The sequence below is a fragment of the Meira miltonrushii genome, assembly GCF_003144205.1.
Source record: "Meira miltonrushii strain MCA 3882 unplaced genomic scaffold FA14scaffold_2, whole genome shotgun sequence".
Classification (NCBI taxonomy): domain Eukaryota; kingdom Fungi; phylum Basidiomycota; class Exobasidiomycetes; order Exobasidiales; family Brachybasidiaceae; genus Meira; species Meira miltonrushii.
The window spans coordinates 1,779,212-1,805,931 of NW_020289944.1; the positions used below are offsets into that span (position 1 = coordinate 1,779,212).

A 26,720-nucleotide genomic window follows, 5' to 3' on the forward strand; every position below is an offset into this window, starting at 1 on the left:
TCGTACCGAGAGAGGTGTAAATGCTTCTTCTTCATTTTGCAAAAACTATTAGTAAAGTTTAATTTTTGACCTCTTTCTTCTCTTTACTCGTTTAAGCGGACAACCTCTGCGAAACGCGTCCGCTTAAACTTATAAATAGACTTGACACTGTTGTTTTGCCCTTTTGAACAAGACCGACTTAAATCCAATTGTGAAAAGGAATGCTGCCAATCAACAAAGTTTATGTCAATGCGGAGAATTAAAACATGTCAGTCAACTTGTCATCCTTCACACACGTCACTCATCTCAATCACCACGTCAACAGACCAGATGGCTTAGCAGGAGGAAGTTAAACTTTAGGATTGACTTCTGATTAGAGTGAACAAACGAGCTGTTGGATAAGGAGTAATCCAAGAATATCACAAAGAGAGGAGAGGGAAACGCAAAGGAGACGAATAAAAGTGTTTCAAATACGATCACTATAGGAGCTCAAAATGGCACCTATTCTAGGCGGCAGAAGGGGATCAAATGCAGCAGGAACGGCATCTGCTGCAGCAGCCGCAGCAGCAGCTGCTGCAAATAATCCAGCATCATCTTCTTCATCGTCAGGACATGGAGGAACTGCTGGCAGTTCATCTGGATCTAGTAATGCAGCCGCAGTCTCTTCTGTACCGCCACTGCCTGCGAATAAAACGTCAACGATTCGTGGCTATTATGCTTCAGCTCAAGGAGGGAGTAGCTCAGGATCACAAATGCCCTCCTCGGCAACGGCAATCGCTCCTGTCCATCCTCCATCTTCTTACGGAACGGGAGGTATGCCATATTCTCCACCGAACCGAAATGGCGCATCTACGCAGAACAAATTCATGGCAAAAACCTCTACGGCTCCAAATACCTCCTCATCACCACATTCGCACACAAATAGTATACCTATGCCGACAGATTCGGCAATACAAGGATCCGGTTACAAGTCTATAGACAGCAGTTCGATAGGGGATACCAGCCTTTCGCCTAACGCATCTCCTAGTGCCACTTCAGTACCATCTTTTCCGACTTCGGCTCAATCTTCAGTAACCTACTTTGCACATGGCAATCATAGTGGAATGCTAGATCAGCAAAGCATGAACTCCAACTTTACAACCAATACATCCTCTTCCTACCTTACGCCCAATCATGCCATCAATTCGGCCTTGTCTAGCTCACTCTCAGACACACCCTTGCGAGAAGCATTTGCACGCAGGATACGATCGCTAGCATACATCAAGAGGACTCTTTCGGCAAATCAACGAGATCGCTACAATCCATCAGCCAATCAAGCATGGCTAGATATAGTTCGAATCTCACGACAAGATCTTGATTCGATTTACGATAGCGAACCGATGCGAAGACGAGCACATCGATATTATCTCTTGGGCTGTTCGCTAGCATCAACGGTTGAACTAATATCTGTTGGAGAGTTTGCAAGGGCCGTCTTGGCGGTGATCAATGAGGTAGAAATGACAGCTGATGCGGGAGATAAAGACAAAACAAAGATGCGAAACTTTTTCAAATCTTCCATTCGAGGTGGAACGGCACGCAAGAGTGCAGGATCTGTTGGATTAGCTGAATTTTCCAGTACCTATGACGGTGTCAGTGTTGGTGGGCCTTCCTTATCGTCTCTTGGTCCTTCAGGAGTGGAGCTAATAGGAACGCACATTCCCTTCCAACTGGACTTCTTACAGACAACGATCACATTTTGCGATATTCTGATGGAAATATATTGCAAGTTTACATACTTTCTGAACAGTTCTGCCGGGGGAATGCCTCAAGGAAGCATGAGAGACATCGAAGGACTACCAACAAGCGGAATGAATACGCATGAGAACTTTCTCTCACCTACTGGCGCTCCTATCGCTGCTTCCTCGATGGATGCGATGCAAAAAGTAGACGCAAAATTGAGAAAGATTTTGGCGCAAATCTGTAAGGAGATAGATGGCTTGGCAAGGCAACGGATACGTGAAGAGTTAGGATCAATTGATCCATTGATGGCAAGAGACATCCAAGCTATGGATACCAATACCCCCACCGCCTTTGGCACTCCTCAATCTGGAACATCTCTAGGCGCATCGGCTCATGCTCAAGATAGTTATCCTTCTGCTGTTCCAATGACCAACCCAAGCATAAGTGCGGGGGCACCGATAGGCTCTATGCGAGGATCGAACAAGCTGGGATCGATTCATTCCAGCAATCCAAACATGTATGCTGGCTCAGCTCCCAATTTACTGACCGCCGGTCAAAGTCCAGCTTTGAATGCGGGTGGGAATGTTCATTAGGGAGAGGTATAGATGTATAGTAACAAAAATGAACCTTAGTGTACTTTATATTAAATTCGGAATACGATCAGTCTGTTCCCATGGATGTTGCTGTGATCAAGATGATATTGGATATGTATAGTACAAATGCAGTAAATCCATTGCAGACGCTACAACTTTTTGTAGGTCAAATCTATATGCTAATAAATGATTGTGTAAGTCTATAAAGTATGCCCGTGACGTAGAAAAGAAACCAGGAAGGCCCTCATGCCTTAAATGTAGAAGTTTTTGCTATGATCAATGACAAATTGAACTTGTTTTTGTTCCAAGTTATCAGAGACCATGGTAAAGTTGTTTGCTTGGATGTATAATTCTTGACCATCACCAAAAGAATCAATTTTGTTCTTGTATTGTTGCCAAACAGGAACATCTTTTCCGTTTGGGTTTAATCTGTACGCAAAATGAATCCAAGCAGCGCTCATTGCGTCAGAAACTTGTTGAAGGTTTTCATCTGATGCGAAAGAGCGCAAGGGTTCAGGGATATTTGCTTCATTTGCGCCTTGCAATGGGGGATTTGCGAAAACGAACGGAATTTCGGCTTCATGTTGAACACCCATTGAAGCTTTTGCAACACCAGCATCCATTCCTACTCCAACGGGTGAAGCCTGTGCGAATCTATAAGACCAAGATGGAACTTTGGCTTGAACGGCAGCACGCAACTGTAGATGTCTTCCTGCTTCAAAATAGATATCCTGAAACATGGAGGCTTGTCGTTTGTATTGATTCGTACCGTTTGGTGGATAAAATGTATCCGAAGAACTTACGCCGAAATAATCAGGTCTGTATGGTTCACCTTGTCTTGGATCGGAAGACCATGTTTTCAAAATTTGATCAAAGATTGGTTCGATCGATTGACCAATAGCGAAAACTTGTGCTTTTTTGAAGTCTTCATCGTTTGTTACCGTGGTAGGATAAGGAAATTCTGTACCTTCGTCAAGATTATCTCCTGTGATGAATGGAACGCGAAGATATTGCTGTTTTGCCCATTGGAGGGAAGGGTATTCTTGTACGAAGTAGTTGTCCAAAGTTGGCTGATAGGCAATATATGAATTGGCCAATACCAAGTTGTTACCAGCTGTGATTTCTTTGGTTGACTTTTGCTTCAAGCATGCGATTTGTTCTGATGAAGAAGTTGAATCGGAACAACCTGCCCCTTTGAGTACGTATTGGTATACTGCTTCTGCGTCAGGATGATTGGATGGCAATCTGCGTCCTGTGGCTGCATTACCGCTTTCTTGAATTGCACCACGGAACAGGCCAACACTACCTTTTCCCTTGTCAGCCATCAAGTGATGTCCAACATTGGCAGCGCCTGCACTTTCACCATACAAGATCACACGAGAAGGATCACCGCCGAAAGCCTCAATATTCCTCTGGATCCAAAGTAGAGCTTCTCTCTGATCCCAGATACCCGCATTCAAGACAGCCTGACCTGAACGTTGAGCATCAATGATTGCTTGACCAGGCAAGAAACCAAAAGCGCCAAGACGATAATTTGCTGCAACCCAAATGACAGGTTCTTCCAATTCCATACTTCTCTTTACGAAATTTGTTGCATTTATACGTGCTTGATTTATACTGCCTTCTTGCCAACTTCCACCATACAACCAAACCATGACCGGCAAATGACGTCCAGAGCCAACGTTTGATGGCTTGTAGATGTTTAACTGTAGACAATCTTCTGATTGTACTTGACTGGTAGTACTATCGCCCGAAGAAGGTTGAATGCAAATCGGTCCAGGAACGGTAGCATTACGTGGAGATGCATCTGTGTAAGGTTTGATGGTTTGTGTTTTTGCAAACCGTAGGTTACCTACCGGTGGTTGTGCAAATGGAACATTCAAGTATTCGTCCACTTGTGATGACTGTAATCTGTTTCCGATAAACACACCCTGTGTTTGTGTATGTGTGATTGCATTTCCGTTTGCTTGCATGAAATAGGATGGACTTGCAGTCGATGACACCAACAGCAATGTCGTCAAGAATGCAGGAAAGTACACCATCTTGATGAATGAAAAAGAATGTATCTGTCAGAAAGACGTGACCTCTATGATGACGACGAGGAGATAACCCTCGTGCCAATTATGGACTTGTTCGGATTATTGTAGGTGTTAGTGGTGATGGCAAGGAAGATAATAGTAGTACAACTCAAGTAGTATATATCTCATTACTGCAAATTCATACCGGCGATTGCCATCAGGTACAGTGTATCTGCCCCTCCCCGTTTTCGATCTAAAGGCAAAAGTTCCGAATCTGCCATTTTTACGGATTTGTTTACCTCTCAAGATAGACAGGCCGAGAATTTGTTTGCAATTAGAATAAGTGGAGCAAAGATCTGTGGTTTACTGCATATCCAATTGAGAATATTCTCTCTTTCCAAACACAATGATGTGGTGGTGGTGCATGGTGTTATGTATCTGCAATAGGTAACAAGGCTAAAAAAGAGGTTCACAGTATATAATCTGAAACTACTCTTGCATATTCCAGGTAAATATTTGTTTTAAACTTTATGCGCTATGCCACCAGTCAAAAATAGTAAATTTAATCTTTCCTTCTTTCCATCTTTGGAACTTCGATGCATTAGCGTATTTTCATCAGCACAAATACACCATTTTCAGTCAGATGGGAAGATCTAGATCTGTGTTCCTCATTTTACTCCTAACTAGAATAGTTGGGATGAATCTTCTTCTTATTATCAGCCCATCGGAGCCGCATTAAGAGTGGCGTTTGTCTGAGTATAAGAAGAGAAGAAAAGCCATGATCATAACAATAAAGTCAGTCTGAAGCCACCGGCGAAAAACAATGAGATGTGTGTGTGTCTCTACACAAACAAACAAGTCAAAAGAACAATACGGCCCCGTTCAAAAAATAAAAAAAAGCAAACGATTTCTTGCTCTCCTCTCTAAAAGGCTTTTGCCGAAAGAAGGAAACAAAAAATCGCAAAAGGAAATTTACACTAGAAATTCTACTTTCCCACAGTAATACAGCCAGCGGACAATTTCATCCTACCAATGCCTGGCGTAGTGCAGTGCATACAAGAAACACAGAAAGGACGCGTCTCCTAACCGCACTGCGCCGTACTGCAGCATATGCACTCTTGCCGGAAAAGAAACCGCCAAGGTTTGGTGGTAAGCCTAGAATAGAAAAAAATATGAGACAATCATCCCAAACGGCTGAGAGCTTTACCGTGCGTAAATCACATCATACACATGCTAATTTCCTATTGCAAGCAGCTTTTAGCAAATCTATGTCTGAGATCGAGTCAAGGCATTTGCAATTGCGAAGATTCATTCATTCTTCGGCACCATTTACTCAAATTTATGTTTCAGGTACACAGATTGCCAAGGCAATTCCGAACTTCCGTGAAGTTGACTTCGTAAAGGTGGTGAAGGGGACCGAGCACAATAAGATTAAATACTTACCCCACTTCATCTGTTTGAAGAAAGTGGCTTTATTGCGATCAAGTCCGATAATGACTTTGCAGTCCTCTATTTTGATCATAATTTACACAGTATGTTACATTTAATTCAGATCCCTCTTTTGGTCCCTTGGTACACCTGCTTTGGGTAAAATACCGAAAGGAGACGTAGCGGCCGCTGCTGAGCCTGAACTGGCCAATGTTGACCGTGTGGTCGGAGTGGCAGTACCACCAGGAATACCAGTACGAGAAGCACTTGACGCCAACGCCCACGGTGCTCCGGTCGGCGCCATCGGAGGTCCTCCGGTGGACGGTTTAGCCCATGGTGCGGCTGTTGGTTGCATGGGCAGATTTGCCGATTTTGCTTGAGCTTGTGAGGTATGATTGGGAGCTGCAGATGAGATTGCATTCTGACTGTGATCATCACTCGCGACAGGCCATGGGAATCCATATCGTCCAAATGGAAAATGTTGCACGACCGGCCTCTTATCCAAACATTCCGCTTCCCACATTTTCATCATTCCAGAATGTACTTTTACCCAATTTGGCACCGTACTTGCAACATCGTGAAGGATAGGTGAATGTTCATGAAACGGTCCACGTTTGAGAGCATGTATTCTGGCGATCGAACTCGTGTACAGATTGGCGAATGGAGGACCAGGTATTGCTCCAAGACGTGATTGTGTGTTCTGCAAAGGTGAAGATGAAGGGGTGAATGCCAACAAGTAATTTGCTGATGCTGGTTTGAGATCTGCCTTGTGGGATACAGACGTAACTGCAATGGGCGGATAAGCAATTTGGTCCCTCAGCTGTGAAGCTCCAATAGCATAAGGTATAAATTGATAATCGTCCAATCCCCAAACGCCGTGGCTTCCTGCAGGCTCAAGTCCGTATCGGTCTTGAATACCCCAGGCTACTTCGAGATATTTAGGAAAGATCTCCAATGCGAGTCGCTCTTCAAACTTTTCTCCTTGCCGGTCAAAGTAGCCGAGACGAGAAAGAAAGCAAAGCCAAGCTGCAAAGCTTAATTCATGTCCAGATCCATAATCCAGACGTACCCAAGAGCCAAAAGAGCCTAGAAGATATGCTTCCAATTCCGGTATTATGCCATGCAAAGAGGGCGGCAATAGTTTGGAGTGTAGTGTGGATACTCTCTTTTCCAATCGTTCTCCCCACGTTCTAAAAGCCAGATTTCCGTACCTTTGTGGCGTCTTGAGAGGCTCTATTTCTTCTGTCCAGTGTTGTAGTTCGTCCAACAATAGCCAGATCTTGTCTATATTATCACCAGATGCGTCTTTTACCTCAGCACGCTTCCTTAGTATCGTCGCTTTTCCAACAGCACTCTCACATAATCTTGAAACGAATAAGACTACATGTTCTTTGGCTTTGCTTTGCTTCCAAAGAGATACGTCTGCATCAGAGTGTATACGTTTGATTGGTGGATTTGATGTAGATCCTTCGGGAAATTGTATACGAGAAAGTGATGGCAAGGTTACGCTCGATTTTGTCTGAGGTACTCTGGTTGATGGTACTTGTACACTGCTCATCCTTGCCAAGATGAACAAGTCAGAAGAAAAGGATGTAATCTGACACCAACACCTTTAACGGGATAGAATATATTCACTGTCACTTTAAGCGCGGAGGTGGAGAATTAAGGTGCTGTTTGCCTGAGCCTACTCACGTGAACGCGTCCTTCAATGCACCATAGCCCAATGAGTTGGCTCGGCAATACAGCGATCTTCCCTTTGGCAATCATCTGTCACATACCTGAACAACTTGTCAAGATGTCGGGATCGATCGAAGAGTTTGATGATGATACGGATGTGAGTATTTGATTGGTTGAATAATTACAGCATGGAAATTAACCTGGTTTCCTTTTACAGTTCGCTTTGCCTACCGTTCCAGCTCCCTCCAGAGGCGCACCTCCTGCAGCCGGATTTCCAGGACCAGAAGGAATGTCAATGGAAGGATTACAACAAATGATGGCACAAATGCAAGCAGGAGGAGCAGGTCCAAGCGGAGGTCCAGCAGGTGGAATGCCACCCGGAATGCAACAAATGATGGCAGCCGCTTCTGCCCCACCACCAGTGGAATTATCAGCAGAAGAGAAGAAATGGATCACAATCTATCCGATCTATTTTGATGCAAAGAGAAGATATGAGAAAGGCTGTCGTAGAGTGTCATACAAAGAAGCATGCTTATGGCCAAAGAGTGAAAATCTGGTCAAAGCAGCGTCAAAGTTGACATTGTTTCACGTTCACGAACCCCGCAAAGCACACCCCCGTGATTGGGAAAATCCTGGAAGAATAAAGGTTCAATTGTTCAACGAAGACGGTAAACCCTTGCATCAAAAGTTCACAAACAAGAAAGAGTTGTTGCGTGCTATTGCGGCAGCCATTCAACCCGAATGCGGAGGTGTACCACCGCCATTGCCAGCCCATCCAAAGAAGAAGGTAGAAAAGGCAACGACTGAATCAAAGGCACCATCAGCAACAGAGAAGAAAGCTGACGGAAAATCTACAAATGCGCCAAAGCAGCATACACAGCAAAATAACAAAAACGCTCGTGCTAAAGAATCTAAAATTCGTCATCGTCAACCGATTCGAATCGATGCAAATGAACGAATTAAAGCTTCCAAAAAAAGCGTTCCGAATGGTAGATTACCTTCTTTCTCACCAATCAAATCTGCTGGCGTTCTCAATGCTGATCTCGGCAGTATGATGGGAGGATTGCAAGGAATGGGTCCGATGGGATCAATGTTGGGTGCTTTGGGTATGGGTGGAGATGACGATGAAGAAGAAGCAGATGCGGCTGAAGAAGCAAAGAAAGCAGCTGAAGCGAAAAAGAAAGATCCGATGCAACAATTGAGCAGACGACAACGCAAACGTGTTGTTCGTATCGGTAGATAGTTGATTTAGCGGTAAATGAGTACAATTTTGTTCATATTGCGATACATGGAATAAGTGTAATTTGACAGATTGAGTGGTGTGCTTTTTGATGAGATGCGAGTCTAGTGACCATGTCCACCTTTTGCGCCTGTAGGGAAGGGTGATTAGGGAAACATCGTCAATATCATTGTCGTGTGTGAGTCGACTTTGCCGAATTACTTACCATCGACATACATATTCCGAGTTGCGCTAGGTAGTTGTGCAACCATTCCATCCAACTCTTTGGTAATCTTGACCTGACATCCTAGCCGAGAGCTGCAGTGGGAATAAACGGGAGAGAATCAGTACGGGCTCTTTTCGTCCGGTGTAGTCTATGTAACACTCACGTATCCGTTAGACCGAATGCTAAATCAAGCATATCATTCTCATCGTCTCCTGGCTCTTCTAGCTTGTCATACACATCCGGATCAAGGATGACGTGACAAGTAGAACAAGCGATGCTTCCTTCGCAGGCTCCTGTAAGAATGGCGAAAGGTAAAGCGCTGTCAGCATCTTTTGTGTTTTTGCCTGTCCAATTCTACAAGCTACATACCTTCTAAATCTATATCGTACTCGTGTGCTATACTCAAAAGGTCATCTCCTGCATTCACTTCTACAGTTCTGATATCTTGTCCTTTGCTATCACGAAAAGTGACTTTGATACCTTTTCCCGGTTCGGGTCTCTCGATACCTCCATGCTGCTGTCTTGCCGAAGCATGGAATGATCTGTGAGGAACGGCTGCTCTTTGAAGAGGAGAGGCGAGCTTGCTTTGTTGTGTAGTACTCCATACCTTGTTCATCATTGGTTTCGCAGTCGAATGAATCTGTCGCTTTGCTTCTTGTCGTGTGGCTGTAAGAAGGGCGGATCGAGATGCATTCTGTAATGCGCCGATAGCATAGGGCGAAACTCTTGTCGCCAGCATGATTGACAGAATAGGTGTGATCGCAGCACCTGCAAATGGTGATGAGAAGAAGTGAAGATAAGATTACGTAGATAGACTTGCCAGAATTTCCCGTACCTGGAAGTATGCACCTCCATCTTCTCTTTGGGGGGATTTTTTTCCTAAGCAGCGTTTAGCCGCAAAATCCGAGAAAGCGTTATGACTAAGCCGAGTAAAGCGTGTTCTTCAAGCCATAAGAAGCCCAATCAGATCAAAGCTCTTTCGACATCATTTGACAATATGCATTCATTTATAAACAGACAATATATAAGTACAAAATAAATATAGACAAAGTATGACTCTTCCAGGAAGAAGACAATGAGGAACAGATCTCGCCCTTTTGGCTCTAGACCACATCCCAAAATTCTTCCAAAGCACAGCAGAACTTTCCACAAGCGACACTAGCACTTAAGCTGTATTCACTTATACTGATCTTCTCATCGACAACATCATCGGCAAAGCTATCTTTACCGTGTGCCATAGCACCAACAAAGACTGCCAAAGTGTGATCTTTGGGTACCGATGGCAAATAACTTGATAATCTCTGAACGGGTGCATCGAAGGATAATGTGATCTTGTGTGTGTTAGGAGGGAAATGATCGGTGACTGGGTTACGAATAACTCGTAATAGCTTTTCACTTCCTTTCACACTTCTGATTGACAATTTGTGCAATAATTGAACCATCAAACCACTGAAACGCTTGAATGTTCTTGGAATACGTACGTGAGGGTTCACTTCGATCAAAACGCCCTTTGCAGTATGAATGTATACTTGTAAAAGACCGGCTTTGTTCAAAGGAGAATCGAGTAAAGTGAGTAAACATTGATGTGTGATATCAGGACGTGCTTCTGCAATATCTCTTCCCATCTTTGCAAGCACACGTTGATGATCATCACAATTGAGTAAAGCAAACTTTTCACCTCCATCTTTGTTACGTCCTCCACTTCCTGATTGACCTCCGGCGCTTCCGGATGAGATCTTGTAAGATTCAAGACAAGCACGTTCCAATACAACGATCAAACGTGGAGTGTTGCCCTTTTCGATTGTGGTTTTGGGAATTTTGGGGATTTGAGGAACCAAAGATGAATCAACTCTAGCACGTTTTGCACGGCTTTCTTCAGTGGGCAGCAGAGTCGTCGGTTTGGCTGGAAGTGCATGTCGCATATTGGCAGTGGCAGGTGTAGGATTGGAAGTGCTTGCGTTCTTGTTTAGAGAAGTACCTTCTTCTTCACCTTCAGACGAAGATCCTGCGCCCATATCATCTTCGATTGCGTCACCTGAAATCTGATCACGCTTGACAGAACGATTACCATTCAACAGAGCTGATCCGGCCGTTGCACCATCAAAAGATCTTCTACGTTGTTTTCCCGATCCAGCCTCTGAACTTGTTAGAGGAGTAGATGCATTTGTAGATGTACTTGAAGAGGAAGGCATATTACGAATTAAACGATAAGAGGTTGTAACGGGAGCTGAAACTGTTGAGCCTGGTCCGTTGACTTTTGCTGAATCGCTGTAAGCGTCTGAGTCGGAATCATAGTCTTCTTTTTTCGGTGCCATTTTGAAGGAGGGCCGTGTGTAACCTTTTTATCGAATTGTCTTCTCGTCGCGTTTCTCAACCTCTCTTAAGTGGTTTGATAGATTGGACACTATCGTCAATCTATTTCTCTTCCTTATCCTTATTGATGATGGTATCAAGAGAAGTGATTAGTGAACCTGCTCGCACGATCATGTTAAAGTACTTTATTTCATTCTGCCTGCCTGCTTGCTGAAAGCTTTCTTCCTTCAGTCTAGTAGTACAAGCAGCAAGCACGCATGCATGTAATGTATCTTTTTTTTGGGTCGAAAGTAGGAAAAAAAATATTTTTAATTTTTGATTAGTCTTATTTTTCGCAGTTTTGTATTTCATAGTGGCAGATTCCGAATTCCGATTATCATAATCAAAGTTATCAACCTTCCCACCATCGCGTTGAACGGGAACATACATCCAAGATGGCAAGAGTACAACAGAAAACAAAACAAGAAGGAACAAAGCGGAAGCCAAAGGTATTCGCTGAAAATCTAGGAATAGATCATTTGGTTCAACTATCAAATGATATAGCGGCCAAACATGAGAATGCATTACAAGAAAGGGTGGATAGAGCAAAAGATAAACAATCTTGGATCAAAGAGAAGAATAGAAGAAAGAATGGAATGAATGCAAAGCAAGATAATGCTGCAGCAAAAGAAAAGACGGATAAACAACATTCTGACACAACAGAGAGACCCAGCAGTAAACCATTGGTAAGTGACTATGTATGGCATACCAAGCCTAATGATCATCTGACACATGAATTTGACCCAACAGACTAAATCAAACATTAGAGCAGGGCTGGTCGCTGCTCAGAGAGAAAAGACCCGCATGCGAAAAGAAGCAAGAAAGGTAGCACAAAAAGCAACCAAGAACATTCAAGCTAAGAAGAGGAGAGCTGATATTAAACCACAAGAGGAAGATACACAAGAGCCAGAGACAGAAATCCTCAAAGCACCAAAGAAGAGGGTATCTTTCGCTGCTTGAAAACCTCAATCACTATTTTGCATCGTGTACTAATAGACAAATCGTGTATAATATACATCTTCAGATTGCAATTGCAAGGGTATTGTGTAAAAGTACAAATGTGTTGCTTGATGGGAAATTATGCGGCCCCTTCCTCTTCTTCATCCTCTGCATCGCTCATTTCACCTTCTTCAAGATGGACTTTCTTTGTGCTGCGTCCGCTTTGCTCTTCCTCACCACCTCTCCGAGCCGAAGAACGTGTTCGTTTCTCGCCAGTCATGTTCGCCCTCTTTCCTGATAGACCCGGGGTAGAAGATCTGCTGGCATTGCCTGTAGGTTTGAAAGCGGGTGCAGAAGGGTTGAGGGAAGTTTTCCTACCTGATGTTGCACCTTCCTCTTCATCTAATGCGATACCGCCATCATTCGTTTCTCCGTGTTTGGTATTCGCACTGGTCTCTTCATCATCTTCACCTTCCCCACCACGTTCGACAGCCCTTCTTTCGCGTTCTCCTACTTCGTGTCCAACTTCAGCACGTAAAGCCTCTAATTGAGAAGCAATACCTTCAAATCGTGATTCTGATGTTGACATGATTTCCGTGTATTTGGTGGATTCGGAATGCAAAGTGTCTATCTGTTCTTGTAAGCTAGCCAAGCTATTTTGTAATTCTTCTCTTGTTCCGTATTTCATAATTTCACTTGCTATAGAATCATACTCCAACTTATTCTTACGATCTTGTTGTACATCCACCAATTCTTTCTTTAATGATTCGATTGATTCGATCGTTGCTTGGTTTTCTGCATTGATTGCCTGTATTTGTTCATCATACTTTCGTACTTCTTCAACAGTTGTCTGTTGAGCAACAGCTTCGATTCGTGATAGATTTAGCACGTATGCCTCTAATTCTAATGTAAAGGATGCAATCGCACTGGCAGCATCTTCAGCTCCATCACTCTTTGCGATCGCTTGTAATCTTGCCATCAATCCTCTCAATGGTCTATCAGGAACGGCCAATCGTGCAGAAATGACTGCATCTTGTTCATCTGACCTTAGAGGTTGCAATGTCTTGAGCTTCTCTGTTGCCATGTTGAATTGCAGTGGTGGTGTTGTGTGTGGAAGAAAGGAAAGCTTGGCTGATGCACACACACACAAGCTTGTTTGCAGGCGTAGCGCGTATGCTTGAGCACAAAAAAACCAGAAGAATGGCTAAAGTTTAAAATTATTTTTGCTCGTAGACGATCTTCTCAAGATGTTAACCACTGCGATCATCTCCTTGAACAAGCATCCTCACATTCATTCAAGATAATCCAGCAACATGTCCGATTCCATCCTTTTCGATTCACAATTCACAGTCAAGGCAATCGATCCAGATGGAAAAAAGTTTGACAGAGGTAAGTTGTCTTGAGTATTCATCCGATCACAATTGAACCAACACTTATGCATTCCACATCATCCAGTATCCCGAATCGTAGCCCATTCCTCCTCGCTGAGTATGGACATGTCTATCGATATCGCTACAGACATCTACCCCGTATCCGCCAATCAAAATCTAACAGTTGTGATCGCATCTACATTGGGAAGAGGAGATTCAACAGAAGATTCAGAAGCATGGCGAATTGACAAAGCGAGCGGATTGGCAGATGAATATGACTATGTTATGTACGGAAAAGTATACAGATATGATGATTCAGCATCAGACATCGTTACCGTTTACGCAAGCTTTGGAGGACTTTTGTTAGCCTTAACAGGATCTTATCGTCATTTGAGCAATTTGGCCGTTGGTAGCAACGTTTATCTGCTCATTCGTTAAAAGGAAGCAAAAATGCACTAGTTTCGAGTTTCGAGTCTCAAAATGTAATATTACAAGCAAGCCATAAAGATGTGTTGAATCCATATTGTACAAATGAAGTTTTATCTATGTCTGAAGAGCGTGCATTAATCACCAGCATTTTTGATTATTTCAACAGGATGTTTTGGTGGAAGAGCGCTCGTTGAAGATGACATTGCCTCTGCTCCGCTACCACTTGCATCACTGGTGCCTCCCGGTGTGCTGCTTCGAGTGTTATTCCCTGATCGAATACGTTGACGGGAAGAAGGTTTCTTGAGATTTTGTCCATTCGGTCCATGCATAGATACTCCAGGCGGCTGAAAGACTGTCTTTAGTACACGTTTTGCCTTGCTTCTTGGGTTTGGTGCATAGACATTCTCTGTAAGATAGAAGCGCCTTAGTAGCATGATTGCATCTTCCCTGTAAAATCCACCAACAGCTTCGTATGGTGGTGCATTTTTGAGCATTGGATCAGAATGCACAGGTACAACGCTACCATTTCCACCAAAGCGTTCATTACCCGCTCCAAAGCATACCCTCTTGATTCCAACTTGTCGCAGAGCTGATGCACACATGATGCAAGGTTCGATGGTGACATATAACGTTGTTTCTGCAAATGGATTATCGCCTGGCGGTCCTGAATGCGGTGATAAAGGGAAATTTTCCGTCTTAGGTGGAAAGATTGAAAGAATATAATCGATTGCTTCTAATTCTGCATGTCTTGTTGCATTCATTAATTCGTTCGTTCGGTTTCTTGCTTTTGCGATCAATTCTCCATTTCGTACAAAAACGCTTCCAACCGGAACTTCAGCAGCAGAAAATGCATCTTGTGCCATCGCCAATGCTTCCCTCATCCATTTCAGATCTTCTTCGCTCTGTTCGGCAACAGGCACGTATTTGGTCATCTTTTTCCTTGTTTCCTAACTTTGCTTATAGAGTTCCTTTGAATGGTAGAGGTCGAAAGGATGATTGACAAGAAAGTTTAAAATGGAAGAAGTCACGCGTGCATATCATAACGTCAAAAGACAAATTTTTGGCAAAAAATCAAAAGCGGGGGATAATATATTATAGTGTCCTTCCCGCGCCACTGATTTATCAACAGAAAGTTAGCGGGTCACCACCCTCATACCTTATCGCTCTGAAAACAAACGCTACTTTAACTGTAAAAGACTATGTATAATATGTAAAATGTGATAAAGAGATATGAACCGAGATGATGACATGAATGCATGAGTGGAATGTACTACTAGAAAATGACATCTTCATCTTTTCCATCGTTTAGCATATCCGTTCCGCCCTCGGTTCCACTTGATAGGGTTACCTGTTGATTTCCCTTTTCCTTTGCAGCTTCTCTCTTCTTTTCTTCTTCTTCTTGTGCACGTTCTTTCTTTGATTTGACCTTTTTCAATCGGAAAAATTCTTCTCTGTCCATTTCATCCAATTCAGAAATAATGTATGAAACCGTATTTTCCAATCGAGGAATGATGACGTATTCGATAGCATTGACACGACGCATGGTCATTCGAATCACTTCATCCAACACAACGAAAGCAGTCTGTCATGAGAGAACAAAATGGTCAGTAAATTATCCGACAACAAGGCGAACAAGCACGGACTCACCTGCAAGCTTGCCAATTCGACCAACGTCTTCACTGCCTTTGTATATGTATCACGAGCTTTGTTGACTTGTTGACCACCACGAGATAGACCGGTCAGAGAGAATTCTATCGAAGGAAAATGGTTAGCAAGTTACAGAAAATACTGATCCGCCCGTCCTTTCACTCACCTTGAGAACCTCCCTCGGCATGGGCTTCGAAACTGGGCAGCAAAACACCAGAAACGTTTTCCTCCTTTGTTGATACCCGGAAAGTTGCATTCTTTACACTTTCTCTTACCATATAACCAACATCACCAGCCGCATAATTCACTTCTGCCAATGAAAACGCAGCTAATTGCATTATTCTTCCCATCTTTCGTTTTGCTTCATCAATTTTTGTTGTGATCGTTCTAAATCTTTTATTCAAAGCGTCTGCTTTTCGTTTTAAAAGTGAATGACCAGTTTGTGCTCCTTTCAATCTACCTTTTGTTCCGTTAAGAACTTGTCTTGTTGGAAAAACGCTTTCACGTTGTCCTGATGCGGACATTTTGTCAATCTATGCGCTTTGGGATGATGGTGATGGAGAGTAACAAGTCCAATTGATAGAATTATGCAACTCCTGAGCGAGCCAGAAACGCACAGGGCAGCACTCACTCTACAACCTGTTGTTCACTGTGCGTGTGCGCGTTTGGCTTGCTTGTGCTTGCAGGCTTAGAATCTTCACTCATTGTACTCCACTTCCTTCCTCTTTGCTTCGACCATCATCACTTCATTCATATAACACAATGGTATCCGATGCACTAGACTCCGACAGTCCATGCAATCCACACGCATGTGCAATTCAAGCATGCATGCAAAAGAACCTAAATCAAGAAAAATGCTCTCATTTGATCGATGATTTGTACAGATGTTGTGCAAAATTTTATAATCAAAAAGGTCCAAAAGCAGATACGGAAAGTTGTCCAATCTTACCAGTCGTTCGAAGAAAGCTCAAAGCGATAGGAGAACAAGATCGTTTACAGGTTGAATGATTGCATTTCATTCGATGGAAGAAAAATTGTAGCATATATTGTACTGTACAATTACAAACAAGAAGCAGAATGAAAAGAGCATGGTGTACAATCGTTAGAGCCAAAAAATATCGTCATCAAAATCGTAAAATGTTATAAGCAGTTGCATCACTGGCGCTCACCACTTTGGGTGCGGGCTTGAAATATTCATCTTGTCCGCCCGATTCACGAGGAGTATCTTCGTCCTCATTGCGAGTCTCGTTGGCCGGCGTATTATCGGCAGCCGGTTCAGAAGTTGCAGCTTTTGCCGTTTCGGATTCAATCTTTGTTCGAGCACGTTCGAGGTGCTGTAATCTTGAAACCCAATTTGATGTGTAATTGAATGATTGCCCACTTTGTCTATCGCCAGTAGCGACAAAGATTTGACTGACCAAACTACAATGAAGAGCCAGAATTCGTACAAAGTTGGGCAAAACTGCTGCAGATACCAATTGACCATCTCCAACGGGAGCAAAGTTTGGCAAACCTTCAATGCATTGCAATGAGACCCGATAGAAGATTGTGTCAACTGCATTCACGCTACCCAATTCAGCACCACCGCGAGAATTAGGCGAAATCACGATGCTGACATAGTTGAATTGCGTTCGAATCGTTTGAGGATCATATTCTAGACCAGATTCGTTCCAAATGATACGAACCCAATCGTTTCCGATCAAGGCTTTCTTGCGTGCAAACATTGGATCGTTCACTTCATCATTTGGCATCAAGGTTGTTGTATGATATACGATCTGACTAATGTCATCTCCCCAAACGTATGCGTATTTGCCATGTTCGTCATTGTGGGTATCCAGACCACCGGTATAGACTGCTGTTTGACCACGTAAAGTGATCAGATCTCCTAAGCCACGTAAGAATTGAGCGTATCGATTAGAGCCATTGCGGTTTGCCAGAATCTCCTTTTCAGCTCTTTGACCTGCTCCTACATACAGGACACCAATTCGATGGAAATCCACAGTGGGTGTCAAATCAACCGCTCTTACCATTCTTTGCACCCATGCCTCATTTGGTAGGAGAAGCGGAGGCTTATTGGAAGGCGATACATCTGGATAAGCAGATAGCTGTAAAGCCAAGAAGCCAGGATCGAAAGCGTGTTCGTTGCGAGTATTTGCGGGTCGTGCTTTTACGGCGGAATTTGTTCCTTGCTCGCCACTATTGGCATTCTTTTCAGTCGTTGTGCCGTTCGAGGTGGTTGGCACAACAGTTGCTTCAGATCCCGAAGCATCTTTACTCTTCTCCGTTACAGTCAAACCTTGACCGTCGGAAGTTGTATCTGCCAGTACACGTTTCATCGTTGCTTTTAATTCCTCAGACTCTGGTTGCAATAGTCCATGCTCACTGCCATGACTGATGTCTCCCTCTGTAGCAGTTGTGTATGCGTCGACATCGCGCTTCTTAAACTTGACTTTTGCTTGCGAACTGCGTTTATCCAGAGTGAATGAGCTAGATCTAGGTCTTCGAGCTTTATCATGACGTGGTGGCCCTAGAGGGCGTTGACTGCTTTGCATTTCATGCTCATGTAGCTTTTCTCGTACCCAGGTAGCCAAGGAATTGTGGTCAGATGATGTTATCTCTGGCTTTGTATTGCGGTTCATCATCATCGCTGCCGGTAAATCGACTTCTTCTTCATCTTCGTCAGGCAAGTGAGAGATGGGGACATTTTCCAGTTTGCACAACAAGCCCATCGTGCCAGAAGGTCTTCGAACCAAGATCTCTGCCCATCCATTCTTATCCAAAGTAGAGATGGTGAGCAAGCCTTTTCCATACAAAAAGTGTTTCGTGTTCGAATTGCTCGCGACGCTTGGCCCTGAAGTTAAAGCGGATCCAGTGTTTTGTAAACCTTGCCCTTTCGCTTTGACGATGTGGTTGAGGAATGATTGCTGAGGTCTTGGTTCTGCATTGCTGTGCGTGTAGCGAGCCAAGAAATCAAAGCAAACTTCTGTTTGATCGGCTACCCTTGTCCGTCCTTCATTGGCAAGCAGTAAACCTTTTCGAATACTTTCCACGTATTTGATACGATCAGGTAATTTGACAATCAAGAACCATAAAGAGATATTGTAGTACGCCAACATGATCACATATTGCGATAAAGTAAAGGCGGTTGCGCTTGATCGGGCATCCTCTTCGGCACTTCGTTGATTGTGATACTGAATGTATTGCAATGCAATTCCAAAAATGCGCCTATAATCGGTTTCTGTGAAATTGGCATAAAGACTTGGCAAGTTACCGATAGCAGCAATCATTTCCAGGATGTGAACACTCATTGTACTGGACGACATCACCGTTGTCATCTTGACCAACATTTTGGGTAAATGTCGATTGATACTCTTTTGCAATTCGTAACAAGCGACGGTCAAAGCGCGAATGCAAGGTTGAGCAGTATTGGAAGATTTGTTGAGACCTGCCATGAAAGCTTCTACGAGCTCATCTTGTTGCGATCTACTGAATAGGGCACGATAGCTGATAAGAGTTGCCAGTGTACCATAGGCTACTGCATATACATCTGACTTTTTGACATCATCAGGCAAAGATACTTGGTTGATGAACTTTTGATCCAAGATTTGACTTGTCAAGATCTGTCGCAACGCCAATACTTGCTTCTGTGCCTTTGGGCCACAGACCAAATGCTTGTTAGCCAATTGATGCGGAAGATGACTTAAAAGGTAGGAAATCAGATCCCACTCTTTGTCCAGGGTCAATAGATTGATACAAGTTGCCAAATATTCTGAAATCGGCATCGGAATTGGAGCTGCGCCTCCTTCTTCCATGGAAGCATACCGATGATGATGGTGATGATGAGCGTCTCTGTCAGTTTCAGGGTGCATATATGTGAACACAACATCGCTCCGCCATCCGATCGGAGGAACGTCAAACAAGAGTTGTTCGGGCAGACGCCATAATGGCTCAGCGTTCTTTTTGCTGATTGGTGCATTCGAATTTGATCCCGATGCGACTGAGCTGGCCACTCCTACTACCGGATTGCGAGTTCGACTAGGACTGCGTAAACGGAATGCACCGCTCGCATTCTCGTTATTGTAGCCTGGGGGTTGTTCCCGCCTTCCTTGTTCACGCTCACGCGAAACCTCTCTTATACGTGAAGCAGAACGTTCGGCAGCAGACCTACTTCTATTAGGATCACGTCCACCATCACGAGTAGCATTTGTGTCACGACGAGTAGTCGAACGTGTTCTATCTGATCCGTTTGCTTCTGTTGTAGATGGCGTAGCTTCTACTTCCGCTTCATTTGAGGGAGCCAACGGACCGCGTCTTAGAGTGTTGGCAGCAGGTGCAATAAGATCCTGCAAATCTCCTACGATGTAGATCCGATGTTCCCTGTCTGTCCGTAAGCGAACGAGCCATTGCATGATTGCCAGTCGGACTGCAGTTGATGGTGTAGATACAGAAGCTACGGTGCCTGTTTGCGTAGCGCCAGTAGCACTATTTGCGGAAGTGGCAGGTTTGATCAGATCAAGCAAGATACGGAAAATAGCGAGTGAAGCAGTTCGAGCACGCTTTTCCCATGCCAACCTTTGTGCCTTTTCGCTTTGTTTCTTTATTCTTGAAGATGTTGGTAACAAGACCCATGGCGAGGAAAATGCAAGTCGCTGAAAGATAGCAATCAAGTCCAAAGAAGATTGTATAGCCTTTGACTTTTTGATACTGACCGATGCGTCCATTGCAGCTGCCGTCTTTTGATTAGTGGGTGTGGGAACTTCAAAGACGTTACTTGCGCTACTGTTCCGCGAGTGTGTTCGAGATGATGATGGCTTGTGCTCATGTGATCCTGGTGGATCTGCAAATGATACATGCTGATTAGCCGCTGTGGCTGCTGAATCTTTTCCAAACTGATCATTTGACGTGTCAGATCGAGCCAACTTCTCATGTAGTCCGATGATTTCATTAAAGATCGCATCCCCGCTTGATTCTTCGTCAATCGCATTCGAGCCAACATTCTCTACGCTGCCTGTTGCACTTGCATTCTCTTCGTCATATTGTGAAGCAGCGGCACCAGTTGTACTGATAGCAGTCACAGCTGCGTCGATCAAAGCATGTCTCATAGTCTTCTCAACGAATGGATCACTTTCAGATGCCAAGGCTGATTGTGCTAGAGGTAAGATGACGCCAAGCAATAACGCAGAACGATGCTGTGGAAGATCTTGCACAGTTTCGTAAACATGCTCAAATAGGAACTTGACCAGCGTTGTGCGTGCTAAGTTTCCATCCTTCTCTGCTGATGCGCGGGACGATTGAGACTTTATATTTCTCAACAACTCATGTCGATGGAAGAGAGCATTGAGTAGCGATCGTACGTTGGGAATCCAATCTGTCGTACAAGGCAAACACAGGTGCCTCGCTTTGTAATACTCCACCAGGTCGACAATAATTTCGTCCGACAAAAAGGGTGCTAGAGAAAGCAACAAAGAGGCCAACTTTGGTGTCCAAGGTAATTCTTTTCCACTCTCTTTACCTTCTTCGACTGCTCTTAGGTTGGATAACCTTAGCCGGCTAACAAGGTTGAGCATGGCTTCAATAACAGCAGGAGTTGAAGCTTCAATTTGATCTGTTTGCGATGTAGGTGCTTGCCTTCCCAGCTTGTTATGGAAATCGTGTAGATGGCGCTTTGCAATTCCGGGCAAATCCAGTAATAGATCCCAATCATCTTGCGTCAACCGACTGCCTAATATATGACGACCGTCCTTGAGGGGAAGCATTTCCGAGACAAGATTCAACACTTGTATATCTAGTACGTCAGCATGCCTGCGAAGTGCTCCAGAAAGTGCGGGTATGAGGAGTGGAACAGTGATGTATGGAGCCAGGGCATCTTCTTTCGATGACGAGCCAGATTTTGAGCTCGTATTGAGTGTTTGTGCGGCACTCGAACCTCTTTGTTCTTCGGCTTGCGCGACCAGCAATAAAGCTCCTCGTAAGAATTCCACAGCACCGCACAACAGTGTGATTTCGTGATCGTGCTCTTTCGGATCCTCCATTAACATCTGTCTTGCACATCGAATCGAGGCGTTGGCACAATGACTTCGTAATAGATTGGCCAACACGCCATTCGCCAATTCTGACCAATCTGACTCTTTGTTCGGCGCAACGATGTGATGTCCCAAAATACAACAGATGGTACTCGTTACACCGTTCACACTTCTAGGAGGCATGAAGCCGAATCGCAAGGTGGAATCGATTAATTTGATCACTGCTCGCACATCTGTTTCTTGTAATATCGGTCGAGTATCTTCGCTTTTGTAATCAGATTTTGCAAGCACAGCGGCAGCAGCAGCACCTACCGACGAAACGGGAGGTACAGTAGCCAGAGCTATAGGAGCTACGCTCGTTCCCGCTGCTGTCGTATTGACTGTTGGTCCCAATTTTGGGGTCATTCCTCCAAGAGGCGTGGCATTGGGAGTTGGTGTATCCGATTGATTCAAAGTATCCAATCCATAGTAATCATAACCCTCTGTCAACGGGCGACGTTCTTTGGACTTGGAGCGAGCTTTTCGCACTTCACGTCGCTCTTGTTGCTCGCCTCGACCTTTTGAAGGTTGCTTATGCGCAATTGATGTAGAATTGTGCATCATATCAGCAACGTGCGTCAATACATCTTCCACACTGCCAAGATCGAGCTTTGAGAAGGAGAATTTGATGATGGACGTAATCAAGTGTAGTGATGAAAGCACAGTCCATTCTCTCAAAGTGAGCTGTTCCAGTATTATTGTTTGCTCTTCGTGTTGCTCTGGCGTGATATCTTTTGCTGTTCCTTCAACAATCTCTCTTGAGCTTATCCTTCTTAAGACTTGCAACTCCTCCCAACTCGTCAATAGGCCATCGCCAAGGAATTCGAGTAAGCCTGGAAAGCTTGCCACATCTCTTCCTTCATACGATAAGACCTCCAAAGCTCTCAATTGCATCGGCAGTGCAGGCAATCGAGTCTCGTACTGATTCTCTTTGCTAGGAAGAGAGTTGCCGCGTGTGTGGTCGGAAAGATGACAGACGAGCGCATACAGAGCCGCTCGGTCTATGTTTGCCAAAGGAGGATCAGCATCCAATGCTTTTGATGATTGCGAGCCGGGTGCACCACTTCTCGTTTCCCTTGCCGCTTTTGTTGCTCGATTTGCACGTAGGTCCGATAGATGAACACTTGCTGTTACCAATTCACAGATTGACAAACAGAAAGCGAGTGGTAGTAGACCAGCTTTCGCCTGGGTCAAGAGTAGGAGACATGTTCTGAAGACTTCAGCTTGTGGTGGTCCTGGTTGGATCATTTGATGAGTATTCCAATCGACATTCTCTGCATCATTTGCCGCTTCTTCTGCTTCAGTGACTGTTTTTATCGCTGCATATAGCGTCTGTGTTGCACTCAAGGCATACTGAAAGGCCACGTCACGCCGCTCCTGTGCGGTTTGCGAAGAGCTTGTCCCATTCTTTGCTGGAATCAAATTTCGTAAATCTTTCAATAGACCTCTATAATCTTCCAAAGAAAGTGAAGCAGCGGCTTTGCCTTGTTGTGGAGTGATACCAGAGATGGTTAGATTCGCATCAGTGGCGGTCACAGTAGGCTTTCCTAGCAGCTGTTCTGAATCTATCGGACTCAAAATTTGTGATCCTGCAATACCATTTTGATCGATTGCCCTTGCCATAGGTGATGCTGTTGCAGAAGAGACAAAAGGAGCAGCCGTTACTGAAGCTCTAGGTCGAAAAGTTCGTAAGATTTGTTGACTTAAAGAAGGTTTACCGGGTGTGACTGAAGGTGTTGTATTGATAGTTGATGATGATGATGTAGCATTATTCCCATTAGCATTCGTTCCACCATTTCCTGTTCCTGTTCCTGTTCCTCCTCCTGCTGCGTTAATATTATTTCCTCCTCCCGACGTCGGCTGAAGAGCCGGTGAACGATCCATGCTGTTTTATCTTCACCACAGCATCCACCGTCATCAATCTGATCAATTGATCACTCGTTTTCCCTCAATAGCGAATACGAGCAAAGAAGGTAAGGATCTTGTCATACAGAGTGGATGAAGTCGGGAAGATCTTTTTAATGTATTTGTATGCCAAGGTTGCAATCAATCAAAGTCTCATATGCTCAGCGCTTTTAAAGAGACACACACACACACGCGGAAAAATAAAATAAAAAAGAGATTAAAATCCAGAACCCACACAATAAGAGTCAAAAGATAAGAGAAGCCCTTGCATTCCTTTTCCGCTGCCTTGGATGTGTGGAGCACAACAAGCACGCAATGCAATACGCTAACCCTACCTAGTCACCATAGAGAAAAAGCATATTAAAATGATAACTGTATTGCTAAAACTAAAAGTAATAAAAGTACATTGATATTAATGATAGCCAAACAAAAAGAAAGGGGATCTATGGGTCTATGAGCTCTATTCGACATTCTATATGTGCCACACGCTCACCACTCATAAAGCCGCTAGGAAGAAGAGGAGGTGGTTCGCATCCAAAAGATACTCCAACTTCAATGCATCACATTCCGAAAGATTGTGAGCCTCCTAGCGGCACCATTCCCATATGGCAACAGACGTTTTCGCAGGCAAAACAGCTTGACGCACAGCATTACGACCATAAGAATCACCACCTTGCCATTCCTTGGCTTGAGAACCAATGCGAACCAAACGAGCAGAGAAATGACAACGTGGAACGGAATGATGACTAGAGATTGCAACCTTGGATGCGTATCCTTTTGATGAAGATGATCTTGTCATCGAACCTGAATCGAATGAATCTTCTTCACTCGACATGCTCACATCTCCAGTCATATATTCCTCCTTTTCTGCTTTCATCTCTTCTTCTTTTCCATCGGCTAAGCTTTGATGTTGGACAGATGTATATCCGCTTGCATTAACTGATGGGAGAGGAGCAACACTTTCTTTTGGTGTACCGAATAGGACTGGTCGCAGAATTCTTGTCCCGCTGCTGCTTGAAGAGCCACGTCTTGATTGAGGGTTTGATGGTGGTGTGGATGCAATTGCAGCATATGAAGCAGATCTGTCTAGCTTCCATGCAGGGGTATTGGACGTCGAAGGCGTACATGTTCCTGAAGAGCAAACACTTCCCGTAGAAGGAGTACTTGCTCTTGTCGAATCGAGTGTCGTCAAGCTTTGGTGGAGACGTAAAGCAGGAACTTCTAGCGAAGATGAAGAGGAAGCATCAACAGCCATAAGAGCTCGGTTTGGACTACGCAGGTATGGCGTTGAACATTGCGAAGAAAGAGTGCTTTGCATCTTGGAACGTTTCTTCTTTGCTTGTTTTCTGGCCTTTCTTGCTGATTCAACTTCTGCTTCCAATCGACGCAAAAGGTGATTTGCGCGGGCAGAGCGTCTAACAAAGAACTCAGTCCCGAGTGAAAGTGAAAGAGCAGCATATTCATGTCCACGATCATCCCATTCGAGAGGTGCAGATGGGTCAACAGAAGTTTCTCCTGTGTCATCCTCGTCCCCTTCTTCATTTGAGTCAGCACGAGTGATTGCACGACGCACACGTCTGGCTAGGGGTGTAGATCGCAGTTTAAGTGGTTCAGAGAGTTTCTTTGATGCTGCATCTGAATCTTCGATCTTCTTTGTATCGAATGAGGAACAGTAGAAGCGGCTCAACCAACCGTTCTCCGGATCGGCATCACCCCATTCCTCGGCATCATCTTGACCATCACCAGGGAAACGCCAGATGATACCAAAGTCTAGATCGAGCCTACTGCTTTCTTTTTCGAACAAAGCATGTAATTCTTCGTTTGGAGTATTGAATTGTAAAGTAGTAGACGCTTTGTCGTAACGTTTGAATTGCATAGGAATAGTGTGCAAGACTGGTGCACCATGATCATAGGTTGAACCTTGTCCAGATAACGCAGGTTCTAATTCATCCTCTAAAGAGCCAGATTGGGCTGCCACATAGGTTGCAAAAGCATGACGTGCTTCTTGAACAAGCTGCTCTTCATTCAAGCCTTGTTGCTGAGCACGTTGACTGACACGAGATCGAACTTCGTTCCAATTGCTGCCAGGTGCATCCGCCTCACGACTGCCTGCACGACCGCCACGCCAAGGTGCGCCCATCTTTGGCTTACGCACGACACGAAGTCCCACTCTCCAACGGCCTGATTCGAATTCGGCTGCCATCAGGCGATCTTCAACGCATTGTTTCCAACCGCGCGATAGAGCACGAATGGAGGTGTAGAGTGTATGTGGATCCACTTCCAAGAAGATTTGAGAAAGGATTTCTGGAGGCAATAAGGTGGAAGTGGAGCTGTTTTCTTGAGAAGAGACAGAGTTTGCCATGCTGGCTAAGATGGCTGATCTTGCAACACTCATCTTGTTTCTTATTTAATTTGCACCTTCTCTAGCTGTGACTGCAATTTTGACTTCTTCAGGTCTCCAAGTATTCTTTTCCAATTCACGTTCCAATTCTCCGCGTAACCAGGTAAGACGATCGGATTTAATCAAAACGTGTGTTTCGTCTAAATCTTCAATCACGAACCTTTGTGGACCTTGAAATTGATCGTTTAAAGCGGAAATGATTTGTTTGACAGGGGCGTCGCAAGTGATCAACGTTCCACGAACGAGATGCATGAGATTTCCAACGGGCAAAACGTCTTGCTTATAGAAGGAATGAGCGTAAGGATAGAGTAGCAAAGGAAAGCAGTTGATGGATAATTGACCGAAGTGATGATGATGGTATTGAATCAACTGCGCATGAATCTTTTATTTGTGCAAAGGAGTAATTGAATAAGAAATTTCCAAAAGAAAGTCAAAAATTTCATGAAATTTCATACTACGCCGTGCAATCGAAACGTTTAAATTTCACTCACAGTCAGTCCCTCCCCGCGTTTTCTATTGATTTGCATGCCTTTACGCCCTTTGCCAGGCATGTATAATAATACGGGGTCTAAGTGGCGTATGCACTTTACCAGTCTCAAATGACGCGTTGTAAAAGTTTCAAAACTTTCTCTCCAGATCTGTCAATTGTGTGTGCCTGCCTGCCTGCTTGCCTACTCCAAAGTTTGAAAGTTTTCAAACTTATTAAGTTCCCTAAACCTCGAAGATCAGAAGTTTCAATATGGCCAGCCCCTTCAT

At 44.2% G+C, this 26,720-nt stretch overlaps 13 protein-coding genes across 13 annotated transcripts; 4 read left to right on the forward strand and 9 right to left on the reverse strand.

Moving 5' to 3' along the window:
• The first annotated feature begins 237 nt into the window (after positions 1-237).
• On the forward strand, positions 238-2,364 carry FA14DRAFT_160481 (uncharacterized protein). The gene has a single exon (XM_025498698.1). The coding sequence runs from the start codon at positions 474-476 to the stop codon at positions 2,289-2,291; it is 1,818 nt and encodes a 605-aa protein (XP_025355557.1). The 5' UTR covers positions 238-473; the 3' UTR covers positions 2,292-2,364.
• A 475-nt stretch (positions 2,365-2,839) lies between these two features.
• FA14DRAFT_105148 (alpha/beta-hydrolase) lies at positions 2,840-4,309 on the reverse strand (the record flags this gene model as incomplete). Its single annotated transcript, XM_025495732.1, has 1 exon — positions 2,840-4,309. A coding segment is annotated over one exon (1,470 nt), but the record flags the coding sequence as incomplete, so codon positions are not given.
• Positions 4,310-5,781: 1,472 nt separating this feature from the next.
• FA14DRAFT_39417 (Phosphotyrosyl phosphatase activator) lies at positions 5,782-7,356 on the reverse strand. Its single transcript, XM_025502287.1, has one exon. It carries the CDS (start codon positions 7,293-7,295, stop codon positions 5,853-5,855), a length of 1,443 nt encoding a protein of 480 aa, XP_025355559.1. The 5' UTR covers positions 7,296-7,356; the 3' UTR covers positions 5,782-5,852.
• A 143-nt stretch (positions 7,357-7,499) lies between these two features.
• Positions 7,500-8,736, forward strand: FA14DRAFT_189243 (signal recognition particle, SRP19 subunit). Its single transcript, XM_025501710.1, has 2 exons — positions 7,500-7,571; positions 7,632-8,736. The coding sequence occupies exons 1-2, from the start codon at positions 7,533-7,535 to the stop codon at positions 8,655-8,657; spliced, it is 1,065 nt and encodes a 354-aa protein (XP_025355560.1). The 5' UTR covers positions 7,500-7,532; the 3' UTR covers positions 8,658-8,736.
• FA14DRAFT_160484 (putative YAH1-ferredoxin of the mitochondrial matrix) lies at positions 8,518-9,799 on the reverse strand. The gene is made up of 4 exons (XM_025498699.1): positions 9,229-9,799; positions 9,023-9,152; positions 8,860-8,951; positions 8,518-8,784 (listed from the first exon to the last, which is right to left on the reverse strand). The coding sequence occupies exons 1-4, from the start codon at positions 9,596-9,598 to the stop codon at positions 8,759-8,761; spliced, it is 618 nt and encodes a 205-aa protein (XP_025355561.1). The 5' UTR covers positions 9,599-9,799; the 3' UTR covers positions 8,518-8,758.
• Positions 9,800-9,850: 51 nt separating this feature from the next.
• Positions 9,851-11,335, reverse strand: FA14DRAFT_160485 (Nep1-domain-containing protein). Its single transcript, XM_025498700.1, has one exon. The coding sequence runs from the start codon at positions 11,172-11,174 to the stop codon at positions 9,963-9,965; it is 1,212 nt and encodes a 403-aa protein (XP_025355562.1). The 5' UTR covers positions 11,175-11,335; the 3' UTR covers positions 9,851-9,962.
• A 271-nt stretch (positions 11,336-11,606) lies between these two features.
• On the forward strand, positions 11,607-12,171 carry FA14DRAFT_154683 (uncharacterized protein; the record flags this gene model as incomplete). The annotated part of the gene is made up of 2 exons (XM_025497705.1): positions 11,607-11,897; positions 11,962-12,171. The coding sequence occupies 2 exons, from the start codon at positions 11,607-11,609 to the stop codon at positions 12,169-12,171; spliced, it is 501 nt and encodes a 166-aa protein (XP_025355563.1).
• Positions 12,128-13,254, reverse strand: FA14DRAFT_39445 (uncharacterized protein). Its single transcript, XM_025502288.1, has one exon. It carries the CDS (start codon positions 13,232-13,234, stop codon positions 12,290-12,292), a length of 945 nt encoding a protein of 314 aa, XP_025355564.1. The 5' UTR covers positions 13,235-13,254; the 3' UTR covers positions 12,128-12,289.
• Positions 13,255-13,407: 153 nt separating this feature from the next.
• On the forward strand, positions 13,408-14,054 carry FA14DRAFT_160487 (RNA polymerase). Its single transcript, XM_025498701.1, has 2 exons — positions 13,408-13,539; positions 13,606-14,054. Exons 1-2 carry the CDS (start codon positions 13,464-13,466, stop codon positions 13,956-13,958), a joined length of 429 nt encoding a protein of 142 aa, XP_025355565.1. The 5' UTR covers positions 13,408-13,463; the 3' UTR covers positions 13,959-14,054.
• Positions 14,021-14,972, reverse strand: FA14DRAFT_39451 (cytidine deaminase-like protein). Its single transcript, XM_025502289.1, has one exon. The coding sequence runs from the start codon at positions 14,879-14,881 to the stop codon at positions 14,084-14,086; it is 798 nt and encodes a 265-aa protein (XP_025355566.1). The 5' UTR covers positions 14,882-14,972; the 3' UTR covers positions 14,021-14,083.
• A 357-nt stretch (positions 14,973-15,329) lies between these two features.
• Positions 15,330-16,158, reverse strand: FA14DRAFT_39454 (ATPase, V1/A1 complex, subunit D). Its single transcript, XM_025502290.1, has 2 exons — positions 15,763-16,158; positions 15,330-15,700 (listed from the first exon to the last, which is right to left on the reverse strand). The coding sequence occupies exons 1-2, from the start codon at positions 16,118-16,120 to the stop codon at positions 15,504-15,506; spliced, it is 555 nt and encodes a 184-aa protein (XP_025355567.1). The 5' UTR covers positions 16,121-16,158; the 3' UTR covers positions 15,330-15,503.
• A 440-nt stretch (positions 16,159-16,598) lies between these two features.
• FA14DRAFT_145015 (uncharacterized protein) lies at positions 16,599-22,906 on the reverse strand (the record flags this gene model as incomplete). The annotated part of the gene is made up of 5 exons (XM_025497261.1): positions 16,599-17,785; positions 17,885-17,974; positions 18,047-19,552; positions 19,613-20,366; positions 20,487-22,906. The coding sequence occupies 5 exons, from the start codon at positions 22,904-22,906 to the stop codon at positions 16,721-16,723; spliced, it is 5,835 nt and encodes a 1,944-aa protein (XP_025355568.1). The 3' UTR covers positions 16,599-16,720.
• Positions 22,907-23,922: 1,016 nt separating this feature from the next.
• FA14DRAFT_160491 (uncharacterized protein) lies at positions 23,923-26,423 on the reverse strand. Its single transcript, XM_025498702.1, has one exon. The coding sequence runs from the start codon at positions 25,956-25,958 to the stop codon at positions 24,150-24,152; it is 1,809 nt and encodes a 602-aa protein (XP_025355569.1). The 5' UTR covers positions 25,959-26,423; the 3' UTR covers positions 23,923-24,149.
• Between the last annotated feature and the right edge of the window lie 297 nt (positions 26,424-26,720).